The sequence below is a fragment of the Hyla sarda genome, chromosome 4 (assembly GCF_029499605.1).
Source record: "Hyla sarda isolate aHylSar1 chromosome 4, aHylSar1.hap1, whole genome shotgun sequence".
NCBI classification, from domain to species: Eukaryota; Metazoa; Chordata; class Amphibia; order Anura; family Hylidae; genus Hyla; species Hyla sarda.
In genome coordinates, this window is record NC_079192.1 from 322,519,343 (window position 1) to 322,542,916 (window position 23,574).

A 23,574-nucleotide genomic window follows, 5' to 3' on the forward strand; every position below is an offset into this window, starting at 1 on the left:
CTTCTAATCAGTGCCACAGGCAGAGGAGCTGACAGGGAATGGTTACAGCAGGTGCTGTAGACGGCAATAGTCTGTTGGGAAATAAGATGTCCTGGGTGGGCTTGCAGAAGTGCTCTGGGAGGGGAGTAGCCAAAATGGGAGGAATGTGATAAAGAGCTGAGGGAAAGCAATGCATATTGGGAATTGTAGTACTGAGATACCAGGAAGTACATGACTAAGACTCCCAAAACAAATTTTTTTTGGGTGGTTTTAGAATTGGGAAAGACAGGTAAGTAATGCTATATGCTTCTGCAGAATCTTCTTTTTTTTATTTTTTTTATTTTTATCTGATTTCAAAGTACCCCTTTAAATTAATATAAAAATTATACTGAATCTATGTAATAATCAGCTTAGCTTCTCCTGCTCTATAACATGCTGCCTAGACATACTCATGAAATTATGAATGTTCAACAAAGCAGTTTCCCCTTTAGTAAGAAATGAAACAATGTACCTGATTTTGATTTACGGATTTCAAGTTTTTCAAGGAAACGGCTGCTGAATCTTCAAAATAACATTTGTTGTTACTTAAAGGAGATTGATTAAGGTAAGATTTAGATTTGCCGTCCACAGTTTTGTCCACCAAATTTGAAGAATCTTCTGGACTCATCTTTAGAATTCTGTCATTCCACGTGACTGTAGCATCATATGAAGAAGAGGCTCCAGTCGATCTTCTATGGTAATATGGTTGCTGAAGATCATTACTTGACATTTCATTTGTCAAACATTTCCATTCGGACATAGATTTATGTCCTGATAGTTTTTGCGTTTGAGACTGGTAAATACTGCTGGGCCTTTGATTTGCTTTTCGTTCCATATATTCAATGAGAGCATTGTGTTGGATTTGCTTTAACTCTGTCTTTGAGAGGTTTGAAGATGAAAGCGTTCGTTCTTTGTCTGTAGACTTCATCCTATGATGCTCACCTAATTTGATTTCACTTGATCCCTCATTGTTCCAAACAGAAAAAGAATTCTGTACACCCACATAGTCAAGTTTTTCAGGTTCAGAATAACATAACTTCCTTTGCTCCTTAGTGAGTCTTTTTCTTCCGCCAATTCGGGAAATTAGGATCTTTTCTGGTTCCTCTTTTTTGTAATTGTTGTCCACTACTGCTTTCGGCTGGACAAATTTAGCTTCTTCATTAGAGCCAGATAATGAATATGATCGTACATGATCAATGGAAGGCCTTTTGGGTGCATTCCATTTTAGTCTTACTGGCAAACTCATCTGCAGGTCTTTTCTTTTAAAAGAGGTTTCTCTCAAGACCTTTTTTTGGGCAACCTTGAGTTTCTCCCTGTAGTCATACATAAAACTCTCTTCTGATGAAGTTAAGTTACCAGTTGTGTCGCATTCATTACTGTCAATGACAAAACTATCAACAATTTGTGAGTGACTTTTGGTTTCATGGAAAGGCCTTTTTGGCTCAGCTACCTGGGATGTAGAAGAGTTGCCCGTTGGCTGAAATGTCTTGGATTCTATACTTGCATCTAAGTGCTTAGCCTGATTTTTGAAGTTTAGCCAAGAACTGTTCTTTCCCCCAGCAAGATGGTACAGCATTGGGGTTGATGCCTTAGTTATCTTCTCACTTGTTAATTCACTAAAGTCAGAAATTAAAGGCATAGACAGTTCTTGTTCCTGAGAAATCAAAGGGACAGGTTTTATAGTTGCATCTTTCCTGACATATGTTTTAGGGACTTCACGATTGAGTGCTTTAGAAGGTTGTTCAAACAAATCTTCACTGGGCCTGACGTAAAGAGTTTGGCTGTTTTTTGTGTGCAAACCTTTGTATTTGATATCCCATTGTCCAATACTGTCACATTCTAGGTCCTTCATGTTCTGGGATTTTGGTCGATATTGTTCTTTGCACACTTGAGTATGTGCCAGATCCTCTATTCCTTCACTGTTTGTTCCTTCAGGATTATAACAATTGGTTTCTTGAGCTGGCTTCCAAGAACCACTCCTAACTTCACTTTTTTCTGACATAAGTTCATTGAATGAACATCTTGTGCTTTTGGTGGCCATTCCTTCATTCAAGCAATAATCCGTATACATATTGCTTGGATTTTGCTCTTCTCTTTTCATGTGGATTGTCTGAAAATCTTTTTGCTCAACACAGTTTGTATTTAAGGCACTAACTTGAGAAAGGGAATTATTTTTTATGTCAGTACAGTTTACATTATGTGATAATTTTGTAGATTGAGGATAATCCTCTTCCTCCCGACTGCAAGATATAACACGTGTCTGTGTCCATTCTCCCTGTACAGTGCTCCTTACCCACACAGGACTGTCATCTTCATTATAGTGGCGACAAAGTTTGTGCTCAGGAGAGGAAAGGTCGCTTGTACTTGTGGGACTTCTCTTACTTTTATGACTGAAATGATTTTCAGATTCCCTGTTTAGATCAGACTGTTCAAAGTGTTGAAGGTTGGTATAGTTATTTATTCTCATTGGAGATAAATCATAATTTTTAGATGTAGAATTTTCACATCCCAAATTCTGCTGAATATTTTTTTGGTCTTCTGCATTTGGATTATAAATAGCTTTCACATATTCTGAGTCCATATAAGAAATCTGTTCATTCAAGTGACAACTTCCATGAGGAAATGGTTGATAGTCTGTAACATAGGAACTACCAGAAAATGAACTGTAAGCAGAGTCCACTACAGCAGCCATAGCTTTTATAGGCGAGGAACTCAGTGCACAGCCATCTGAGACCAGCTTATGCTGAAGATCTGAAATATCACCTTTGCTTCTTATACTCCAGTTTTCTATTGCATTTCCAAATGAAGACATCACTAAAGGAAAGGGGCAGGATTCTTTTTTTCAGCTTAAAAATCTTGATGTTTCATAGAATAGTCATTTTCTTTCATTTTCATCTTCCGATTAATCTAAAGGGTAAACACAAAAAAAAAAAAAATCACGATTTTGTTGAAAACAGATAAACAGATATGTACTTAGGCAGCACCTACTTGTAAAGTACTCAAAGAATCTACAGATATACAAATCTAAACATTTTTAAAAGTGTCCAATGTGTTGAAAAAGTAAAAAATAAAATAAAAGGTAGTCACCTACCCTGCAATCCTCCACCTCTAACAAAAAAGGGATTATTAAAAATTGACAACTGCTTCTAATATCTATAAATAGAATGAAATATGTTGCAAGCATCAAACAAAGACTGTGGCATTGTGTAAAAGAAAACACTTTGTTGGACCATTAGGTTGGGTGAACCACATTTTCCAAAAACTTCCTATATAAATAGCCAAAAACTGTTACAAGAAAATATTAGTAACCGTTTTAAAATGTAACTTTTAATTGACTACATATTAAAGTCCAATAAGTGTGCACAACAATGTTTACACATTGTCCAGGGGATAATAGTACAGCTAACATCTTGACTGCCAACACGAAAATAGGACTGAATCATTTTTTTAATTGAAGGCCACATCCTTCTCTTAAAGAACATGACTCAATAACACGTTGTACACTTGTGTTTGTAATCAATAAAATATAACGTTTAAGTGTCATCCCATTTGACTTTCTAGGATAAGTAGTCATGTGCATGTACATGAGTTGTAACATTAATTCTGGTCATTACATAACTTACAAATGACATTTATAACCTGTTTACCCCTCTGCAGGTTCCATTCAAGTGATAGCTTCCCCTGAGACGATGAAGACTAGACTATCTTATTGCTTTCATACACTACACACACAGGAAGAGTAGACATGATCTTGATCTGGCGCTTCTCCCAAGAATAGGATTTTTACTTTTAAAACAATAGACATATGCAAACATTAAAGCATTACTGGCACTGTACTACGCCTTTCTGGTTTGTAACAAATTCTTCCCTGGGCATGAGTATAATAGTCTAATAACATACAGTTGATATATATACATGTATTGATCATAGGTGTCACCGGGAAAAATAGTTTACTTAGATTTAGGACCACAATATATGTCTAAAGAAGGGTTCATTAAGAACCAGATACATTACTTTAAAAAATAAAAATCCCATTCTTGGGAGAAGCGCTAGGAAGGTTCAGCATGTCTACCGACCCCGCTGGGAGTTTGGGCTGTCATGCTATAATTCAGAATTGAGTTATAATATTATCCTTCCAACAGGGCGGATCCAAGGCGACTGACCTTAGATTGATATTACACTCCTGTATAGATGTTGTGTTCTTAGTGCAACATCTGGTAACTGCAACCACTACCATCTTTTTTTCTAATATATATATATGCAAAGTACTGTAAATTCATGTAAATACGGTCCTAAGGCCAGATTCACAACCTGTAGATTATTTTCCATTCTTTTCAATTTTTTTTAGGTTGGCCTCTTTAAAATAATATATGTCTTTTGTAAGACAGCTCAGATTTTTGTGATTCAGTCCAAGGTGTAAGACCTACAGTCTTTTGCCAAGATGGAGGATTTCCTTCCAGACTCCATTATATGAAATGATGGCATTGTTATCCTAATCTGCTGAGTGATTTGGTAAAACCTGCAAATATCCATCACTGAGAAATTTCAAAAATGTACTGGCAGTGTCACTGGGCACAGATCAGATCTAGGCCCGTTTATACATTCCAGACAAGTCCTTAAAAGGGGTACTCACATGGAAAACTTTTTTTTTTTAAATCAACTGGTGCCAGAAAGTTAAACAGATTTGTATATCACTTCTATTAAAAAATCTTAATCCTTCCAGTACTTTTTAGGGGCTGTATACTAAAGAGAAATCCAAAAAAGAAATGCATTTCCTCTGATGTCGTGACCACAGTGCTCTCTGCTGACCTCTGCTGTCCATTTTAGGAACTGTCCAGAGCAGCATATGTTTGCTATGGGGATTTTCTCCTGTGCTGGACAGTTCCTAAAATGGACAGAGATGTCAGCAGAGAGCACTGTGGTCATGACATCAGAGGAAATGCATTTCTTTTTTGGATTTCTCTTTAGTATACAGCCCTAAAAAGTACTGTAAGGATTAAGATTTTTTAATAGATGTGATTTACAAATCTGTTTTTAACTTTCTGGCACCAGTTGATTTAAAAAAAAAAAAATTCCACGGGAGTACCCCTTTAAGGACGCAGGACGTAAATGTACGTCCTGGTGAGGTGGTACTTAACGCACCAGGACGTACATTTACGTCCTAAGCATAACCGCGGGCATCGGAGCGATGCCCGTGTCATGCGCGGCTGATCCCGGCTGCTGATCGCAGCCAGGGACCCGCCGGCAATGGCAGACGCCCGCGATCTCGCGGGCGTCCGCCATTAACCCCTCAGGTGCCGGGATCAATACAGATCCCGGCATCTGCGGCAGTTCGCGATTTAAATGAACGATCGGATCGCCCGCAGCGCTGCTGCGGGGATCCGATCATTCAGAACGCCGGACGGAGGTCCCCTCTCCTTCCTCCGTCCGGCTCCCGGCGTCTCCTGCTCTGGTCTGTGATCGAGCAGACCAGAGCAGGAGATAACCGATAATACTGATCTGTTCTATGTCCTATACATAGAACAGATCAGTATTAGCAATCATGGCATTGCTATGAATAGTCCCCTATGGGGACTATTCAAGTGTAAAAAAAAAAATGTAAAAAAATGTAAAAGTAAAAAAAAAGTGAAAAATCCCCTCCCCCAATAAAAAAGTAAAACGTCCGTTTTTTCCTATTTTACCCCCAAAAAGTGTAAAAAACATTTTTTATAGACATATTTGGTATCGCCGCGTGCCTAAATGTCCGAACTATTAAAATAAAATGTTAATGATCCCGTACGTTGAACGCCGTGAACGAAAAAAAAAAAAAAAAGTCCAAAATTCCTACTTTTTTAATACATTTTATAAAAAAAAATTATAAAAAATGTATTAAAAGTTTTTAATATGCAAATGTGGTATAAAAATAAAGTACAGATCATGGCGCAAAAAATGAGCCCCCCATACCGCCACTTATACGGAAAAATAAAAAAGTTAGAGGTCATCAAAATAAAGGGATTATAAACGTACTAATTTGGTTAAAAAGTTTGTGATTTTTTTTAAGCGCAACAATAATATAAAAGTATATAATAATGGGTATCATTTTAATCGTATTGACCCTCAGAATAAAGAACACATGTCATTTTTACCATAAATTGTACGGCGTGAAAACAAAACCTTCCAAAACTAGCAAAATTGCGTTTTTCGTTTTAATTTCCCCACAAAAATAGTGTTTTTTGGTTGCGCCATACATTTTATGATATAATGAGTGATGTCATTACAAAGGACAACTGGTCGCGCAAAAAACAAGCCCTCATACTAGTCTGTGGATGAAAATATAAAAGAGTTATGATTTTTAGAAGGCGAGGAGGAAAAAATGAAAACGTAAAAATTTAATTGTCTGAGGGTTATTCTACTTCTAAAGGGAATGTGTTATCAGGAAATAAGGTTTTTATGTTAACCATATTTTGTTTAGAATGTATTTTTTATTTTTATAACTTTCTATTTTGCTATCTGTATTTCCTAACAATCCTGAAATCTTGCAGTTAAAATTCTGGCCACTAGGTATGAAATTAAACTGAGACTATCTGGTCTATACAGATAATTTTCTAGTAAATCTTCTCAAGAGCACAGTGAAAGGTAATACCAGTAAGAAAATAACACTGGATCTCCACCAATCACAGCAGACCAGCACCCCCCCTCTCTGTAGAATGAGCTCTATAGAAGTTTCCAATTCATCTGAATGGGACAGGTCCTGTCTATTGCTGCCTATGGTCTATGGGTCCTGCTGTAAAGTGTATCAATAAATGCTGCTAAACACAGCTCTGGCAAGATGGCTATCCCCATAAAAATGTACAAAAAAAATTAATAAAAAAGTACAACCAGGAAATAGAAACAGATTTGAGAACAGGTTTTAGTATCTGTCACTAATCAGAAAAAAAAATCTAGGCCACACATTACTTTTAAACATTTCCATATGATCAAGAATAAGGGTTCATGGTACTGTGCTACTAACACAACTCCCACCAACAGTTATGTTAGTAAACTGCATAAAATAGGCACTGCAACCAGGTGGGACCTGCATATATCAGAAGTGTATGGCTTATACATATTTATGGTCAGAAGATGAATATATACATCTATACATCTTATCCCCTAACCAAAGTATGTACACAGAGGAGTGGCAGAGGCCTAAATACTTCAGGCAGAGTTGGCAGCAGACTAGGGGCGAGTGGCAGCAGGAGTCGCAGTGAGGGGCCTGAGCTCCCGTTATCAGCCAGCGGTCGTGCCTCGACCAGCAAACCAACTGCCTTCGTCGATTGGTTAACACGCTCATCCACATCATCACAAGTGACATCTGACACCCCAGTCAACAGTCGGTGGGTTCCTCAGACACAACCCTCAGTTGGCATGGCCCGGGAGCAGTCCCTGTCTTCCCATTGCCTTTGTCCTATGCTGTTCCCTCTCCTAGAGAAGTATCTTATGCTGTGGGTTTAGCTCCACTATTCACTGAGGACAATCTAATAGAGGACAGTCAGCAGATACTGCCCAGCCAAGAAGGGGAGGAGACATGCGCCGCTTGCTCCGCTAGGCGGCCAAGTAGTGATGTGGAGAGTGACGTGGGAGGCGGTGTTGCAAGGGTTCAGGGTCCTGAAGCAGACACTGTTGGGGAACCCGAGGAGGACATCAGTGACGTGCACACAACTGTTGATGATGATGAAGCCGATCGCAATTGGGAGCCGGGTGCAGAAGGGGCTTTATCATCATCAGGAGAAGAGAGTTGCAGGTCGCCCTTGAGGCAGCAGCTGAGACAGCAAAGCGGTAGCACGGTTGGCAGTCAGCATGGTGGAAGGAGTGGAAATTCTGGAGCCAAACGTGCCCGGGGGAGACCACCTGCTTCGCGGCAGCCTACCTTTCCGGGAGGTAGTGGAATAGGGGTTCCTGGAGATGGCGCCGATAACAGTCAATTAGTGCGGACTGTAGGTGGGAAAATTAGCTACTCGGTGGTGTAGCAGTTTTTCATCAGGCATCTGGAGGAGGTTCACGTAGCCACATGCAAGATATGTTAGCAGAAGGTGAAGCGTGGCCAGGGTCCCAATGTCGGCACCACGGCCCTGCGTTAACACATGCTTCGCCACTATAAAGCTGCCTGGGAGAACCGTGGCTCCATGGACCATGTAGTGGTCCAGCCTGCTGCATCACCCAGTGGCCATCCGCTCCCTCCTTCATCTAGCCAAGGCTCCACTACCTCAGCTGAAGGGAGCTGTGTGTCAAATCCTCCTTCTGTCTCTCCAGATGCTCCTGCTTCTCCCGCTTTCAGTCAGCCATTCCGCCAACAATCCATCGGCGAAGCCATTTCCAAGCGACAACAGTATGTGCCCACTCATCCAACAGCGCAGAAGTTGAATGTGCTACTGTCCAAGTTGCTGGTGCTGCAGTCCCTCCCTTTTCAAGTGGTGGACTCTACACCTTTCAGAGAATTGATGGCTTGTGCCGAGCCGAGGTGGAGAGTCCCAAGCCGTCATTTCTTTGCAAATATTAGAATATTAAACCCTCTTCAGCATACCATGTGTGCAGGGCACGGGGGTGTCACGCTATTCTTCACATGGTTTGCCTTGACGAAAAGTCTTGGAAACAATGGCCGGTCAGGGCAATGGAGACGTTGCGCCTACATCTCACGGCCACATGGTCCTTTGTACCCACACGCTGGGGTCCGGGACACTCAAAGTTTGACTTAAATTTCAAAAAAAAAATTCAGACATTTCAATGGTCTCCTCATGCATCAGCCAACTCCAGGCTGTGTCATTCAGGCAATATATGGTTTACTCATGCCGCTGCTGGGCCTGGGAATTTCAAATTTTCTCATAGGTAGCACCCGCTATCCAAAATCTTCTTCAAAAATTTCTAAAATTGTTGTGTTATTATTGTGAAGCCCTGTTGTGTACTCATGCATCAGCCAACTCCAGGCTGTGTCATTCAGGCAATATATGGTTTACTGATGCCGCTCCTGGGCCTGGGTCTGGGAATTTCAAATTTTCTCATAGGTAGCACCCGCTATCCAAAATCTTCGGTTAAAATTTCTAAATTCATCTTTTAATCTTAGGGATTGTGAAGGCCTAGTGCCTACTCATGCTGCCAACACCTTCACGCTATGTCATTCAGCCACTATATGGTCTCCTCATGCTTCAGCCTCTTCCAAGCTGTGTCATTCAGCCAGTTTATAGTGTCCTCATGCTGCCAACACCTCCACACTGTGTCATTCAGCCACTATATGGTCTCCTCACACTGATGCCAACAGCAGGCTCTGTCATTGTGCACTGATTCTAAAAGCGATGCCAGTAATCTGCATGTTATTCTGAATAACAGGATTATTTCACTACCCTAGCACACTCCAGCAATGTGTTCTATACCCCTTTTGAGGCTGTCTGTATGATAGAAATAGCATTTTTTAATATAGATTCGCCACAAAAATTTGGATCTAAACAAACTTTTTCGGAGATTTCGGCGAATCGGCCAAATCGAATTTTTTAAAAGTTCGCTCATCTCTAAATTTAACAAAAAGTCGTGAAATACCTGTGAGGTGTTAAGGCTCACTGTACCCCTTGTTATGTTCCTTGAGGGGTGTAGTTTCCAAAATAGTATGCCATTAGTTTTAATTTTTTTGCTGTTCTGGCACCATAGGGGCTTCCTAAATGCGACATGCCCCCCAAAAACTATTTCAGCAAAATTTGCTTTCCAAAAGCCAAATGTGACTCCTTCTCTTCTGAGCATTGTAGTTCGGCCGCAGAGCATTTTACATCCTAACATGGGGTATTTCCATACTCACAAGAGATGGGATTACAAATTTTGGGGTGCATTTTCTCCCATTACCTTTTATAAAAATGGTAAATTTGGGAGAAAAACTGCACATTTACTATTTACACATCAGACTTTAACGAAAAGTCGTCAAACACCTGTGGGGTGTTAAGGCTCACTGGACCCCTTGTTACGTGCCTTGAGGGGGGTAGTTTCCAAAATGGTATGCCATGTGGGGGTTTTTCTGCTGTTCTGGCACCATAGGGGCTTCCTAAATGTGACATGTCCCATTGTCGCTCCTTCCCTTCTGAGCCCTCTTCTGCGCCGGCCGAACACTTGACATACACAGATGAGGTATTTCCTTACTCAAGAGAAATTGGGTTACAAATTTTGAGAGGATTTTTCTCCTTTTATCCCTTGTAAAAATTCAAAAACTGGGTCTACAAGAACATGCGAGTAAAAAAAATGAAGATTTTGAATTTTCTCCTTCATTTTGCTGTTATTCCTGTTAAACACCTAAAGGGTTAACACACTTACTGAATGTCATTTTGAATACTTTGAGGGTTGCAGTTTTTATAATGGGGTCATTTGTGGGGTATTTCTAATAAGAAGGCCCTTCAAATCCACTTCAAACCTGAACTGGTCCATGAAAAATTCCGATTTTGAAAATTTTGTGCAAAATTGGAAAATTGCTGCTGAACTTTGAAGCCCTCTGATGTCTTCCAAATGTAAAAACATGCCAACTTTATGATGCAAACATAAAAGTAGACATATTGTGTTTGTGAATCAAAATATAACATTTATTTGAAATGTTTATTTTCCTTACAAGCAGAGAGCTTCAAAGTTACAAAAATGAAAAATCTTCAATTTTTTCATAACTTTTTGGAATTTTTCTCCAAGAAATGATGCAAGTATCAACAAAATGTTACCACTATCATAAAGTAGAATATGTCACGAGAAAACAATCTTGGAATCAGAATTAAAGGTAAAACCATCCCAGAGTTATTAATGCTTAAAGTAAAAGTGGTCAGATGTGCAAAAAACGCTCTGGTCCTACAGTGAAAATTGGCCTGGTCCTTAAGGGGTTAAGAGGGTTGCCTGGCAAAAAGTATTTTTTTTTTTTTTACAGATATGCTCAGGCTGCCTGCTTAAATGAAAAAAATAAAAACAGTATTTACCTTCCTTGGCCACCAAAAAACCCCCATTATCACAGTGCCCGATGTCTGTCATGCTGCACTTTAATGGTGCTGGGGGTCAATATAAGACACTGCTGCTCTGGTGATGTCTCATGCCAACCCCAGCACCAGAAGGTTGGCATGAGACAGGTTCTGGGGTTGACTAGACTAGGTTCTGGGGTTGGCGCAAGAGATGATAGGGTCACCATACTTTTTGATAGACCCACACCAAACCTTCTAAATAACTACCCTCAAAGACCCTGAACCCACCATGGTGCTATCATAGACTCTTAGAAAATGGCCTCACTACTGAAACAAGAAAAGAGGGGAAAGACAGATGGGCCGCACTTAATCTGAGCAATGGTGCCACAAAAGTGCCCTCTTTTAGGTGTGCTCAAATACTCTGCACCCCCTCCTTTTATCATCCTTCAACCATTCCTCATAATGAAGTAACTCCTCCTTAACTATTGCATTCCTTCTACAAACTTCCTGTCATTATAGGGCTTAACTAAAGGCTGGGAAGTCGGAATTTCCTGGGAAACATTTTATTTAGTTTTAGAAAGATACTTCCAGAACTAATTGGTGGCTGGATGAAAAACTCCATATCATTCTTAGGCAGGAAAGTATTGGTAAATAGACAATACTGCCAAGCTGTAACATGATAGGTCTGTGCCAATGTACTCAAAATTCTCCAGTTATCATAGTTTTATATTTCAACCCTATTTGATGTAATCTATCTCGTCAACAAAAAAGGGATGGAATGTGCAAACAGAGGAACAATCTAGTCCTCAATATGACTTCTTAGTGGTCAAATTAAAATACAAAGGAATGTACGTGTATTTGTTTTTAAGTAAAGATTAACACGTACATTGTATTGTTTTTGGTAAACACAGACTCTGAAAAGTAAACAGTCACATCTTAGCAGAACAAGCATTGCTATTGAGGGTAAAGTAGCGCTGACTGGATCCTGATGGCTTTTATTATTGGTTCAGATAATACTTACGATAACCAGGCAACATCCCTTATAAAGAACAAAACAACGTCATCCATTTATCTCCAAACAGATCCAAAAATTTAAGTATGTAAAGGTCATTTCTAGTAAAAACATTATAGTTTTATTAAATAAGAAAAATAGTTATTTTACTTCCCAGAGGCAATGCGGTGTCACTTCCTTGGCTGGATTGAAATAGAGTCACTTATTGGGCTGGACTGCAATACTCAGGCATGATTGACAGCCCAGGGAGCAGAACATTGACTTGGGCCTTGCCCAGGCTGTCAATCACACCTGAATAGCCAGAGCAGCGGTGACTACTACAGGATGCCGCTGCCCCTGGAACTGCTTACTGGGCATTAGGACAATTTTACAGCTAATTCTCTTCACTATGGAGGATGGTCCTGAAGACATCCAGAAACGGTGAGAAAGCAGATTTTACTCTATAAAAGGTGTTGCCAGAGGACTCATGCTGCCTATGCCTTGAGGAACAGGTACAGGCTCCCTTATTATGTACAAGGGGAGCATTTACACCTCCCAGGTGTTTGGAACAGTGGATAGTAAAAGAAGATTTTTTTTACTTTTATTTATTTATTTATTTATTTATTTAATTTTTTTTAACACAACAAAATGCTGGTGTAACCCCAAGTTTTTCATTCTCACAAGTGGTAAAAGCATACCTTCCCCTGCAAATTTGTAAAGCAATTTCTCCCGAGTGTGGAAATACCCCATATATGGATGTAAAGTGCAGTGCAGGTACACAACAGGGCTCAGAAGGGATGTAGCTGAAATTTGGCCCCATATAAGACTCTAAACTGTTGCCTTGAAAAAGACAGAGCTCAGGAGTCATAGAGCTCCATTTGCATTTGAGTCCTAAGTTTCTTAGAGCTCCTTCACATATATGCTAAAAAGCGTCGGTGAGAAACTAATGTTAGAACTGAACCCATTCATTTAAATGGGACAGTTCACATTCAACTAGCATCTTAAGTTGGACGCCGGATGGTTAGACATGGCAGACAGGGGAACATATCTTGCTGCGTTACACCCCTCCGGCGTTCAGAATGAATGCTAAACAACTAATGACAACTAATGCAATTTTGTCGTTGAGTTTTAAGCTAGATTCACTGAGCTGGACATGCAAACCCAGCCTTACTGACCTATCAGAGGAAAATGAAAAAAGAAACGCCCATATGTGATCCCAATACAGATAGTATACCCTTTGAGGAATGTGTGTAGGGGTGAAGTGGACATTTTGACCGCATGGGTGTTTTACATTTATTTTCCAGGAATGGATGTAATGCAGACATTTTCGGCTGGGCTTACAACGGGGACAGTTCATGGCCATACAGTAGAGTGTGGTGTGGTAAGGAATATGCCCATTCCAGTATTGCTAAATGCTAAGATTTTTAAATAGCTAAAAAAGGATTGGGGTTTTGGATGACAAACTGTTGTTGTTTATTGAAGAGTGTATGTGTGGTGCTTTTCATTTTTTCTTCCTCTAACCCAAATAAATAAATAACAAACTAACTAACTATCTATCTATGTGTGTTTGTGTGTGTGTAGATATATATATGAAGAAAAGTAAAAAATAAAACTGTAATGTAATTTAAACAAACAAATAACTCATAAGCCAAGTTAAAATAAAAATCCCTGAGTCAAAAAAAGAGCAGATGCTATTCAGTGGTGCACGTCACTGATTACTGCTCAGTGGAGGAAGGTAAAATTACACAGGGGAGGGTCTGTCCACCAAGCACAAGATACTAATAATAAAAAAATATAAATGACCCCCCCCCCCCAAAAAGAACGCAAATCAGTTGTACTACACTGATCAGCAAGGAAGTATGTGATTTACTTTTTTGGCGCTGTAGGTGAAGGAAGACAAATGTCACAGTGGATGCCTGCTCTATTATACAGACGTTGGTAAACATGTAAAAAAATATATATAGGTAGAAAGTGTACTGCCAACCTACCTCTCCCTGTCTATTCTAAAGATGTCCCAAGATAGCGCTGGATGGGGCACAGATGGTAAGGGGGGGGGGGGGGAATTGCTGAACAAGCGCACAGAGCTATGCTCTGCTTGCTGTCTTCCGGGTGTGGGCAGCCATACGGTAGCAAGTGAAGGTTAAACCTCCTGCCATGATTGGTTGATTGGTTGACCAATCACGGCCACTCTGGATCCTTCTCCCAGGCCACTGGGTCAACAGAGCCCAGAAGCATTGTGATTTGCCAGTCAAAATTGTATGGTCAATCACGGAGATAGCCAATACAATGCTTGACCCAATGATGGAAACTCAATGGACCTCATGAATATTAGTGCAGATATAAATATAGGCTTAAAAAGAGCAATCTTAGTTTTCGGTTCATAAGAAACATAAATTTCAAGAAATGTTTTAGCTTATAAGGGAGATAGCTTTTTAACTTATAGCAATCAGCTGTTATATTGTGCATGTGGGGTTTCAATGCCTCTTACCTTTTGTATGTTGGAGGAAACAGCTGGAAGGAAGGCAGCCTGGCAGGGCTCACTCCTGAACCAGGGGGAAAAAAAAAATCTGAAAAATCTAATTTTCCCCTCCTGGTCCAGAAGTCCGCCCTGCCATGCTGCCTTCCTTCCAGCTGTTCCCTCCTGCAACAGTACCGCTTCTGCAGCGGGACAGACGGCCGGCTGCCTCCCGACACTGGAATACCTTTTGCAAGTGCTAATCAGTGTTGTGCCTGCCCGCACAACACACAAAAGGGAGCATAATCTACCTTTATTCCTAACCTGCATCCCATAACATCTGGGATTAACCGCACTATCAGTGCCGCTTCTGCTTTTTTTTCTCTCCCTCTCTCGACTTTTTATATGTTGATCTATCAGAATAATATTTTCTTCTTATTGTGACTTTTTTTGTATCATATTTTCTATTATATTTATATTAATTTGTTTTATTAGTGGTATACAGTCATCTTTCTAAAATAGTTAGAGGGGATTTGATAAATGATAGTGTGAAGAACAAAGCAAATAGTGTTACATGCTGCAAAACAGTATGTCATGGTCATGAGTAACTTATCCTTTATCAAAGTGCAAACAACACAGGTAAATACTGAGCGAAATTCTTCACATACCAGTAGCTTGCAAAACATGAATCGAAAGGCTCTGTTCTCAAACACTTTAGTCATGAGAAAAATTGGAAACAGTTTAGTTACAAAGAATCCCTACTAATAACATCTGTCTGGAGACACTTACATTATTCGTAACATTCAGCCTAGTGCATTTGAAGACATTTCTCCACTGACCTCAATGACCTCCTACACAGGGCCCCGACCCGGACATGTCCCCTTCATGCATCTCTACGTGAGGGCCAAAGACAGCGATACATGAATTCAGCACTTATGTATCTCCAGTTCTCCCATAGAAATACATGGGGGGGGGGGGGGGGGGGCATGTCCACTCTGTGAGAGCAGGCGATCACAGAGGGTCACTTATGCCCTATCCTGTGGGCAAGGATAAGATTTAATGTAGTGGAGTACCCCTTTAAGGCTACAGGAAGAAGAGACTTTACAACTTTATTATTTTTTGACCCATTATTAGATTTGGCTACAATAAATGTAGCATGCAAAAAAAAGTGGGAATTTGGCTTTAGGAAACTACATCATGACCAGTTCTCAAATGCAATGTGACAGTGACATTTCTACTTTTACAACTGATCGTGTTCTGAAAATATGAGGAAAATAAAAAAACTGTCTCTCTCTGCCCTGAATGCACCATCAGCAGCAGAGAAGGGCTGACCAAAGAGGTAATTTCCTATGCCTAAACATTTTAGACACAAGGTATCACTGTAGCCGAACTAGAAGAAAAATGATGCAAGAGGCTACGGACAGGAACTGAAATTAGTGTGTGGCGCTGAAAACAGCTCCACATATAAGGAGTAGAGATCTACCTGCTAGGGTTGCCAACCATTAAAAGGGGTACTCCAGCCCTAATACATCTTATCCCCTATCCTTTGGCCATCACGCCCCCTCCCATAAACTTGCATTGAGGGGGCGGAGCGTGACATCACACAGGGGTGGAATCGTGAGGTCAAGATACTCCGGCCCCGTGGTTGTCACGCTACACACTCGGAGCCTCCAGCGCTGCGGAGAGTACAAAGGTGGGTGCGCAATGACAGACTGTGGGGGTCACCAGTGGCGGGACTCCTGCGATCATACATCTTATCACCTATCCTTTGGATAGGGGATAAGATGTATTAGGGCCGGAGTACCCCTTTAAGCCTGTGGTCGCTAGTTCAAGTGGTTGTTCCCCCCAACTTGTCTTTTTAGCCTGCTTTTAAGACTGTGTCCCATCTCACCTAGTGGCAAAGCAGGTAGGTCCTGCTCTGAGTGCTCATCTTGGAAGCAGGCTAATGAGAGATGAGCAATGGGGGCGACCGGAAGCAAAGAATAGAAGCTACTGCAAAACCAGAGGTAAATATATTATGAGAGTTCTACAAATTGAAAAAAAACCTGTATGGATTACAATGGTATATAAAATACTTCACACCAAATTCTCAGATTTGAACTAATACCAACGTACTCTCTCTTATGAGTTAACTGTAGTCACCATGAACCTATTAAAGTTGAAAGCACATTTTAAAATCACAGGTTTATACAAATAGCTTTCCATAATAGGAAGTTTACACAGGAAGTGTGGGCGGACAAGTAAATATCCATAATTACTAGGCACTGCATAGAATTTCATATATGCATGTAAACAAGTTTATTATACACTATGTGGGAGATTCATCAAGACTTGTGCAAAGGAAACGTTGAACAGTTGCCTATAGCAACCAGATTGCTTCTTTTATTTTTCAGAGGCCTTTTTTCAAAATTAAAGAAGCAATCCGATTGGTTGCTAATGGCAACTTGCTAGCTTTTCTCTACACAGGCGTTGATACATTTCCCTCTATATGGGCAAAAGTATTGAGGCGTGACTCTTAAAGGGGTTATCCACCATAAGGTGATTTTAGTACGTCCATGACAGGCAGTAATGGACATGCTTAGGAAGGCTCTGCACTTGTCTTGGGGCTAAATGGCTATGTTGTGAGATTGCCATAATACTGTGGCTAGCTTTTTGTGAACTGGTATTTTCTGTTTGACTTTTCTTATTTTGACAACAAATCCCACAATTCCATTTCCCTTCCTCCCACACATCAGCCACCCCACTCAGCTGCATCCATTCAAAGGACCTGTGGTTTTCAGTCAGGGTGCCAACAGCTGTTAGTTGCATATTGATCTCTCTCCCACCAAGCAACCACTCCACCCATTGAAGCAGACAGGCTCCCTGTCATCAGCTGACTAGTGAGTCAGGTCTCTGCCGCATTGCAACCTGGGAAAAATCTGAGACAACAGTCATTTTGTATGTTGGTAAAAATAAATAGTGGGGTGAAAATCACAGACTAATTGTGATTGCAACCCCTGCAGCATAGTCAAATAAAAAAAAATCCTGGAATACCCCTTTAATCATGCATGTCTCAAACATTTGGATGTCTCTGTGACATGCCTCAAGTTTTTTTTATTGACAGGGACACTTTAATGGTTCAGCAGACATTTTGGACAGTTATATACTAACCACTTTGGGAAGCAGTTCAGGTTTGGCCCCTTTTTTGTTCTAACATGATTATGCTCCAGTGCACAAAGCAGGGCCTATAATGGCATGGCCCGGGTCAGTAGGGTGAGGAAGAACTTGACTGGCTGCACAGAGCCCTGACCTCAACCTTATCAAACACTCTTGGGCTTGTGAGCCTCATAGTCTCTCCCAATATCAGTGTGTGTCCCGATTCCTCTAGAAGAAAGGGCAAAACTTCTCAAAGACAAACTTTAAAATCTTGTATAATGTCTTCTACTGCAACTGCGAACCAACTCCATGTAAATGCTTATTGAATTAATGTGATGTCCTAAAATCTCCAGTGAGATTAATGTGTAGGAGTCCCGATACCTTTGTCCATATAGTTTATTTATTATACATGCATATATAGATAATGTGTATACACAAATACGTGTAATAGAAACAGATTCCGGCACTGCTATAGTGGAGATAGGCTAGCACTCGTGCGCAGGTGTGGAGATGATACAGCGAAATGGGGGTGCTCAGTCCAAATAGCAGAGGATATTGGCAAGACAGTCCATGTAGAAAATAAGACGGCACTCACCCAGGTAGTTGCTGATGAATATTCTTTATTCCATGTAGGAAATCAAGCAGGGAGGTGCAGTGTCAGGCAGGCATCACGGCAGGGACGCTGGAGTCCACAGCGTGATGGCAACAGCTGTGTCGTGCTTCCGCACTTCATCAGACCATCTATGGTCTGACGAAGTGCGGAAGCACGACACAGCTGTTGCCATCACGCTGTGGACTCCAGCGTCCCTGCCGTGATACCTGCCTGACACTCCACCTCCCCGCTTGATTTCCTACATGGAATAAAAGAATATTCATCAGCAACTACCTGGGTGAGTGCCGTCTTATTTTCTACATGGACTGTATGCACAAATGTTATAATATACCACCAAAAAAGGCTGCTAGCTTTAAGAAGCCATACTGCAAGCAGAGACCACCTCATGCGATACTATCTTCCGCTTCCATTTGTAAGTTAGAGGACTGGTAAAATATCATAGCCAGAGAACAAGCGAAGACCTAGTTGCAAATAACACTAGGACAAAAGAGCCTTTGTGATCTCACCTTAAATAAATTATACAAGAGAAGCAGAGTTAAATTACCGAGCAGATTCAAACACAGCAGGAACACGGAAATGCTTAGTGACGGTTGTCTTGTTTTCAGAACGCATATATAAGACATAGTCATTTTGTTTTCCTGGTCCAAAGAATGTGGAAACCATTTATTAAGGCAACGTTTATAGTTTAAATCTACCAACAGGTTGTTTTACAACATTGCAATGATAGCAAGTGTGCTTATAATGAGGAATTAAATTTCCTTATTTCACATACATATATCAGTATGAAAAAGGGGTATTTACTAAACTAAAAACTAAACAAAATTTGGCTAATACAAAATCTCAGCCAAAGCTAAGCACGGGGATCACAGAAGGTATTAACTGTTAAAAAGGAAAAAATAAATAAATAAAAATAAAATGAATTTGGAAAAAAAAAATATAAAGATTTATGAGAAAAATAATGGGCAACAGATTGTTGAGGGTAAACAGTCCAGGTTTTATCTTCAGAAGAGGTCATCAATATTGGATCTGCAGAGTGTAGACACCAGAGACCCCTGTCTATCAGCTGTTTGTCAGAGCTACAGTGCCGCCAAGAAAAGTGAAACAGAGCAGGAAGCAGATGGCTCCATGCATCCTGTAGTGGACAAGCTGGGTTATAGCAGCTCAACTCCCACTGAAGTAAATCAGAGATAGGCTTCAGTAACCCAGAACAGCCGTACAATACTAACCCAGAACGTACTACACAATGGCCCTCATTTACTATTGCAAACCCGACATGTTTTGTCGGCTTGTGGGCCAAATTCTGTTGCATTGCGACAGAAATTCTGTCTGTGCCAGATTTTGAGCCAGAATTGAAAAAAACCCAACTCTCCATTTTGCTAAGAAACCCAGAATAAGGGGCGTGGTCACTGGGGAAAGGGGCGTGGTCTCCGAAAAGGGGCATGTTCCCGACATTTTCACAAAAAAAACCTACATATTTACTAAGGTTTCCACATAAAATGTGGCGGATTCCAGCTGAGGAAAACCAGACAGATCAGAGCATGTGTAAAAAAAGCAAAGTGTAGAGAAAGTGGAAAATGTGGGGAAACCTTAGTAAATACCATGGAAAATAAATAGTAGGGAATTAAAACCTACAAAGAAACCTACACTCCACTCTTAGTAAATAAGGGCCAATGTCTTCTGCCTAGTTCCTGCTATTTTTTCTGTGTATTGCGGCATTGCAGCTCTGGCAAACAACTGATCAGCATTGGGTTCTAGGTGTCAGTATAGAAAGTTTTCTATATACAATCAGCTATAACATATAAAAAAAACATTTTTTATAAAAAAAAATTTTGATATGTTATAGCTGATTGTATATAGAACAACTTTCTAATAAGATTTTATAAAAAAATAAAAAATTCTTCCTTTTAGGTGTATTTTCTTTTTAAAAATGTGGCCATTAGGGGCCTACCTAGGAACCCCTGGTCGCAAGCTTTTGCATTGATTGCTTGAGGACAAGCGGCGCTCTGTGCACCAAGGACAAGCGGCACTCTGTGCACAGAGGACAAGCGGCGCTCTGTGCACAGAGGACAAGCGGCGCTCTGTGCACCGAGGACAAGCGGCGCTCTGTGCACCGAGGACAAGCGGCGCTCTGTGCACCGAGGACAAGCAGGGCTCTGCAAAGCGGGCTCACCCCCCCCTCCGCGGCTCTCCTTTGGTGAAGTGAGGGCAGAAGCAGTCCCCTCAGCGGGCTTCAGTGACGTAGCGCCAGCTTGGGCACGCTCACACAGTCCTAATAGCTTCTCTCTGCTCTACTGGCTTTGAGCGAAATGCCTCCTCCTCTCTGGGTATAGAAACAGATGTGACACTCAAAGCCGGAAGGGCGGAGATCAGCTGTAGGGACTGCCCCCCATGTCTACTTAGCTGGTCCCGTTGGCATTTATGAAGTATAATAACTATGATCTCTCTGAAATATCCATGAATAAGAGTAAGCTCAAGAGCAAATCATAGTGTTCTGTGATCCACTTAGTGCAAGTGTTTCATGCTGCGTATGGGTTGGGCTGCATGAAACAGGTGACAGGTTCCATTTAAATCCATATTATTGAACAATCCCAACACATCAGACTTTAGTCTAATACCAGCTAAACTTTAGAAACTAGCCCAAATACACACCTTTTCAGAAGAGGTTACAACCCCAGAAACCCTGTCTTCACTAAGCAACAGTATAAGCATTTTGTTCCCTCACTTATCCTACTTTCCCCTATCTCTCACAGATGATTAGTCTTCACAGGCAGGTGACTCTCTCTCTACTTTTATAAGGCTGTCACACAGGTTGTTCATGTTTATTGTTACCTGTTTGTTTTTATTGCTTGTTTATACAGTGCATTTGGAAAGTTTGCAGTTTTTTACATTTTGTTATACTGCAGTATAAAATCTCTTATGTTGGAATGCTGAAATAAAAAATCTATTATAAAAAGAGTTTGCAATTTGCAAAAAAACACCTAAAGGACTCCCAGACTGTGAGAAACAAGATTCTTCGGTCTGATGAAACTAAGATGGAACTTTTTTTGACCTGTCTGGAAAAAATCCAGGCTCTGCGCATCACTTGCCCAATACCATCCTTACAGTGAAGCATGATGGCGTGAAGCATCATGCTGTGGGGGTGTTTGTCAGTGGCTGGCTGGGACAGAGAGACTGGTCAGGGTTAAGGAAAAGCTGAATAGTGCAAAGGAAAAAAATATTCTTAATGAAAATGTGATCCAGAGTGCTCTGAACCTCAGGCTAGGCCAATAAAGCAATGACCCTAAGCATACAGCTGAGAGAACAGAGCCCTAACTTAACCTCTTCAGGACGCCGGGCATATGCATACGCCCTGCATCCCGAGTCCTTAAGGACGTGGGGCGTATGCATATGACCGTGGGAATTCTGGTCCCCGCCGCTAGCCGGTTGGGGACCGGAAATCATTCAGCAGGCATCCCGGCACATCGCCGAGGGGGGTCCTGAGACCCCCCCCCCCCGTGTCGGCGATCACATGTCAATTCGGACATGCGATTTTCTGCTATTCCGGGCTGATCGAGTCTCTGGTGACGCGATCACCCGGAAAATAGGGATGATCGGAGCCCCGATCATCCTGAGAGATAGGAGCGATGTCGCGGTGCTGCGATCTCCTCCTATCCCCTGCCATTGGTCAGAACTGATTCTGACCAATGGCAGCGCAGGACAGTGGGTTGCCATGTCGTGCAGAATGGGGGGAGAAGATGGAGACCGGTACCTTACCTGAAGATGGCGTGGGGACCGAAGATCATCGTGGAGACTGCAGAGATCCCGGCTCAGGTAGGGAAATGATGGGGGGGGGAAATGAAAGTTATTAATGCGTAAAGCGACGGTGGTCAGAATTGCGAAAAAGGGCTCAGTCCTTAAGGTGAAAAAGGGCTGCGTCCTTAAGGGGTTAAAGGGGTATTCTGCCCCTAGACATCTTATCCTACCCTGCAATCCGCCCACGCGATCTCTGCTGTGGCATATCTCTACTGTGCTCCGTGTCTGACGACAAGCAGTGCGGTACCGACATCATGGCCACGCCCCCTCATGATGTCCTGCCCTCCCTCTCAATGCATGATGTCCTGCCCTCCCTCTCCATGCCCCCACCCATAGACCATAGAGGGGGCATGGCATGACATCACGAGGGGGCGTGGTCATGACGTCACAAGCCTCTGGTGCCACAGTTAGCGTTCTAAGCGAACGCCGGGTGCTACAGGGAGATCACGGGGGTCTCAGCGGTGGGACCCCGGGAATCAGACATCTTATCCCCTATACTTTGGATAGAGGATAAGATGTCTAGGGGTGGAGTATTCCTTTAAACTTAATGGAACATCTCTTTAGAGAAGACATCCAGCTCTTGATACAACAATGCAGGCCCAAACATGATGCTGCTTTCCACCATGCTTATGGTTGAGAAATGGTTCCTCATTAGTGCTATATTTTTCTAACTCAGCAGCTTTTTCTTTTCTGCTGTTTGGCACACATATAAAGGATCTGACATTCAGACAATATAGTTCCTGCATTCTAGAGTATGAATGACTTAATATCAACCTACCATTCCAGTCCAAACTAAAGCTGCACTCCTGCAAGATAAGAATTATGATCAAGTTAATTTGCTTGACACCCTCTGTCCTTGAAGATTTATGAGCAAACACAACAACTATACAACTACATGTAAAAGAACAAGGCAAACCTCAATGTTGTTATCTCTTTCACTCTTTCTTCAGAGTCTTACAGGGAATGATGAATCATCCAAAAATTTAAGATTTATTTTAAACATATATTTTCAGAATTTTGGGTGTTTTATTCATTTTACTTTTCTATTCACTATCTATATTTAAAAATAAATATTGAAGTCTTGCAGTTTTCCTTCTGGCCTAATAATTAGTTAGCACTTCCTGTTCTGTAGAGATCACCTTTCAGCAGTCATCTCAGGTTAAAATGAAAAGAGCAGGAACAGGGGAAATTCTCCCACGTCATCTCATTTTTACAGGTTACTGTGGTCAATGTGGCTGCTGTAAAGCATATTTTAGTGTAAAGTTCTTAAAGGGAACCTGTCACCAGTTTTATACTGCCCAAACCATGGCAGGCAAAAAACTGGTAGAGGTAACATGATGATGGGACCCTAATATACTCAGGCGTTTCAGAGTAATCATAGTGTCTCTGGCCATTGACATTAGGAGGTGGGGTAAAAAAAAAAAAAATTCTAAATCCCCAGCTGAGTTTTGGTAATTTTAACCCTGCCTCCTCGCCTCACTGGCCAAGGATGGTCGCCCACCCCCTCGGCAGAGCACGTATCAGTGATGGTATTAAATCTTTACCAGCTTTTAATTATTATAGAGTCTAATTAATTCTAATAGGTTTCTTATAATTATAGTGTCAGAGTCAACTCGGTGACGGTGGAGCACCAAAAGTGTTC

General features: G+C 41.3%; 1 protein-coding gene across 11 annotated transcripts in view; it reads right to left on the bottom strand.

Annotated features, from left to right (window-relative positions):
- Positions 1-23,574, bottom strand: part of SHROOM1 (shroom family member 1) — a 79,660-nt gene that overhangs the window by 21,056 nt on the left and 35,030 nt on the right. For 6 of the 11 annotated variants that reach the window (XM_056574961.1, XM_056574960.1, XM_056574953.1 and 3 more), the window contains one exon: positions 491-2,925. In XM_056574961.1, the coding sequence (XP_056430936.1) occupies positions 491-2,830 (2,340 nt within the window). In that variant the 5' untranslated portion in view covers positions 2,831-2,925. Of the gene's footprint in view, positions 1-490; positions 2,926-3,665; positions 3,811-22,710; positions 22,739-23,574 lie in introns of those variants that run through there. The other 5 variants (XM_056574956.1, XM_056574951.1, XM_056574954.1 and 2 more) reach the window with 2 other exon arrangements.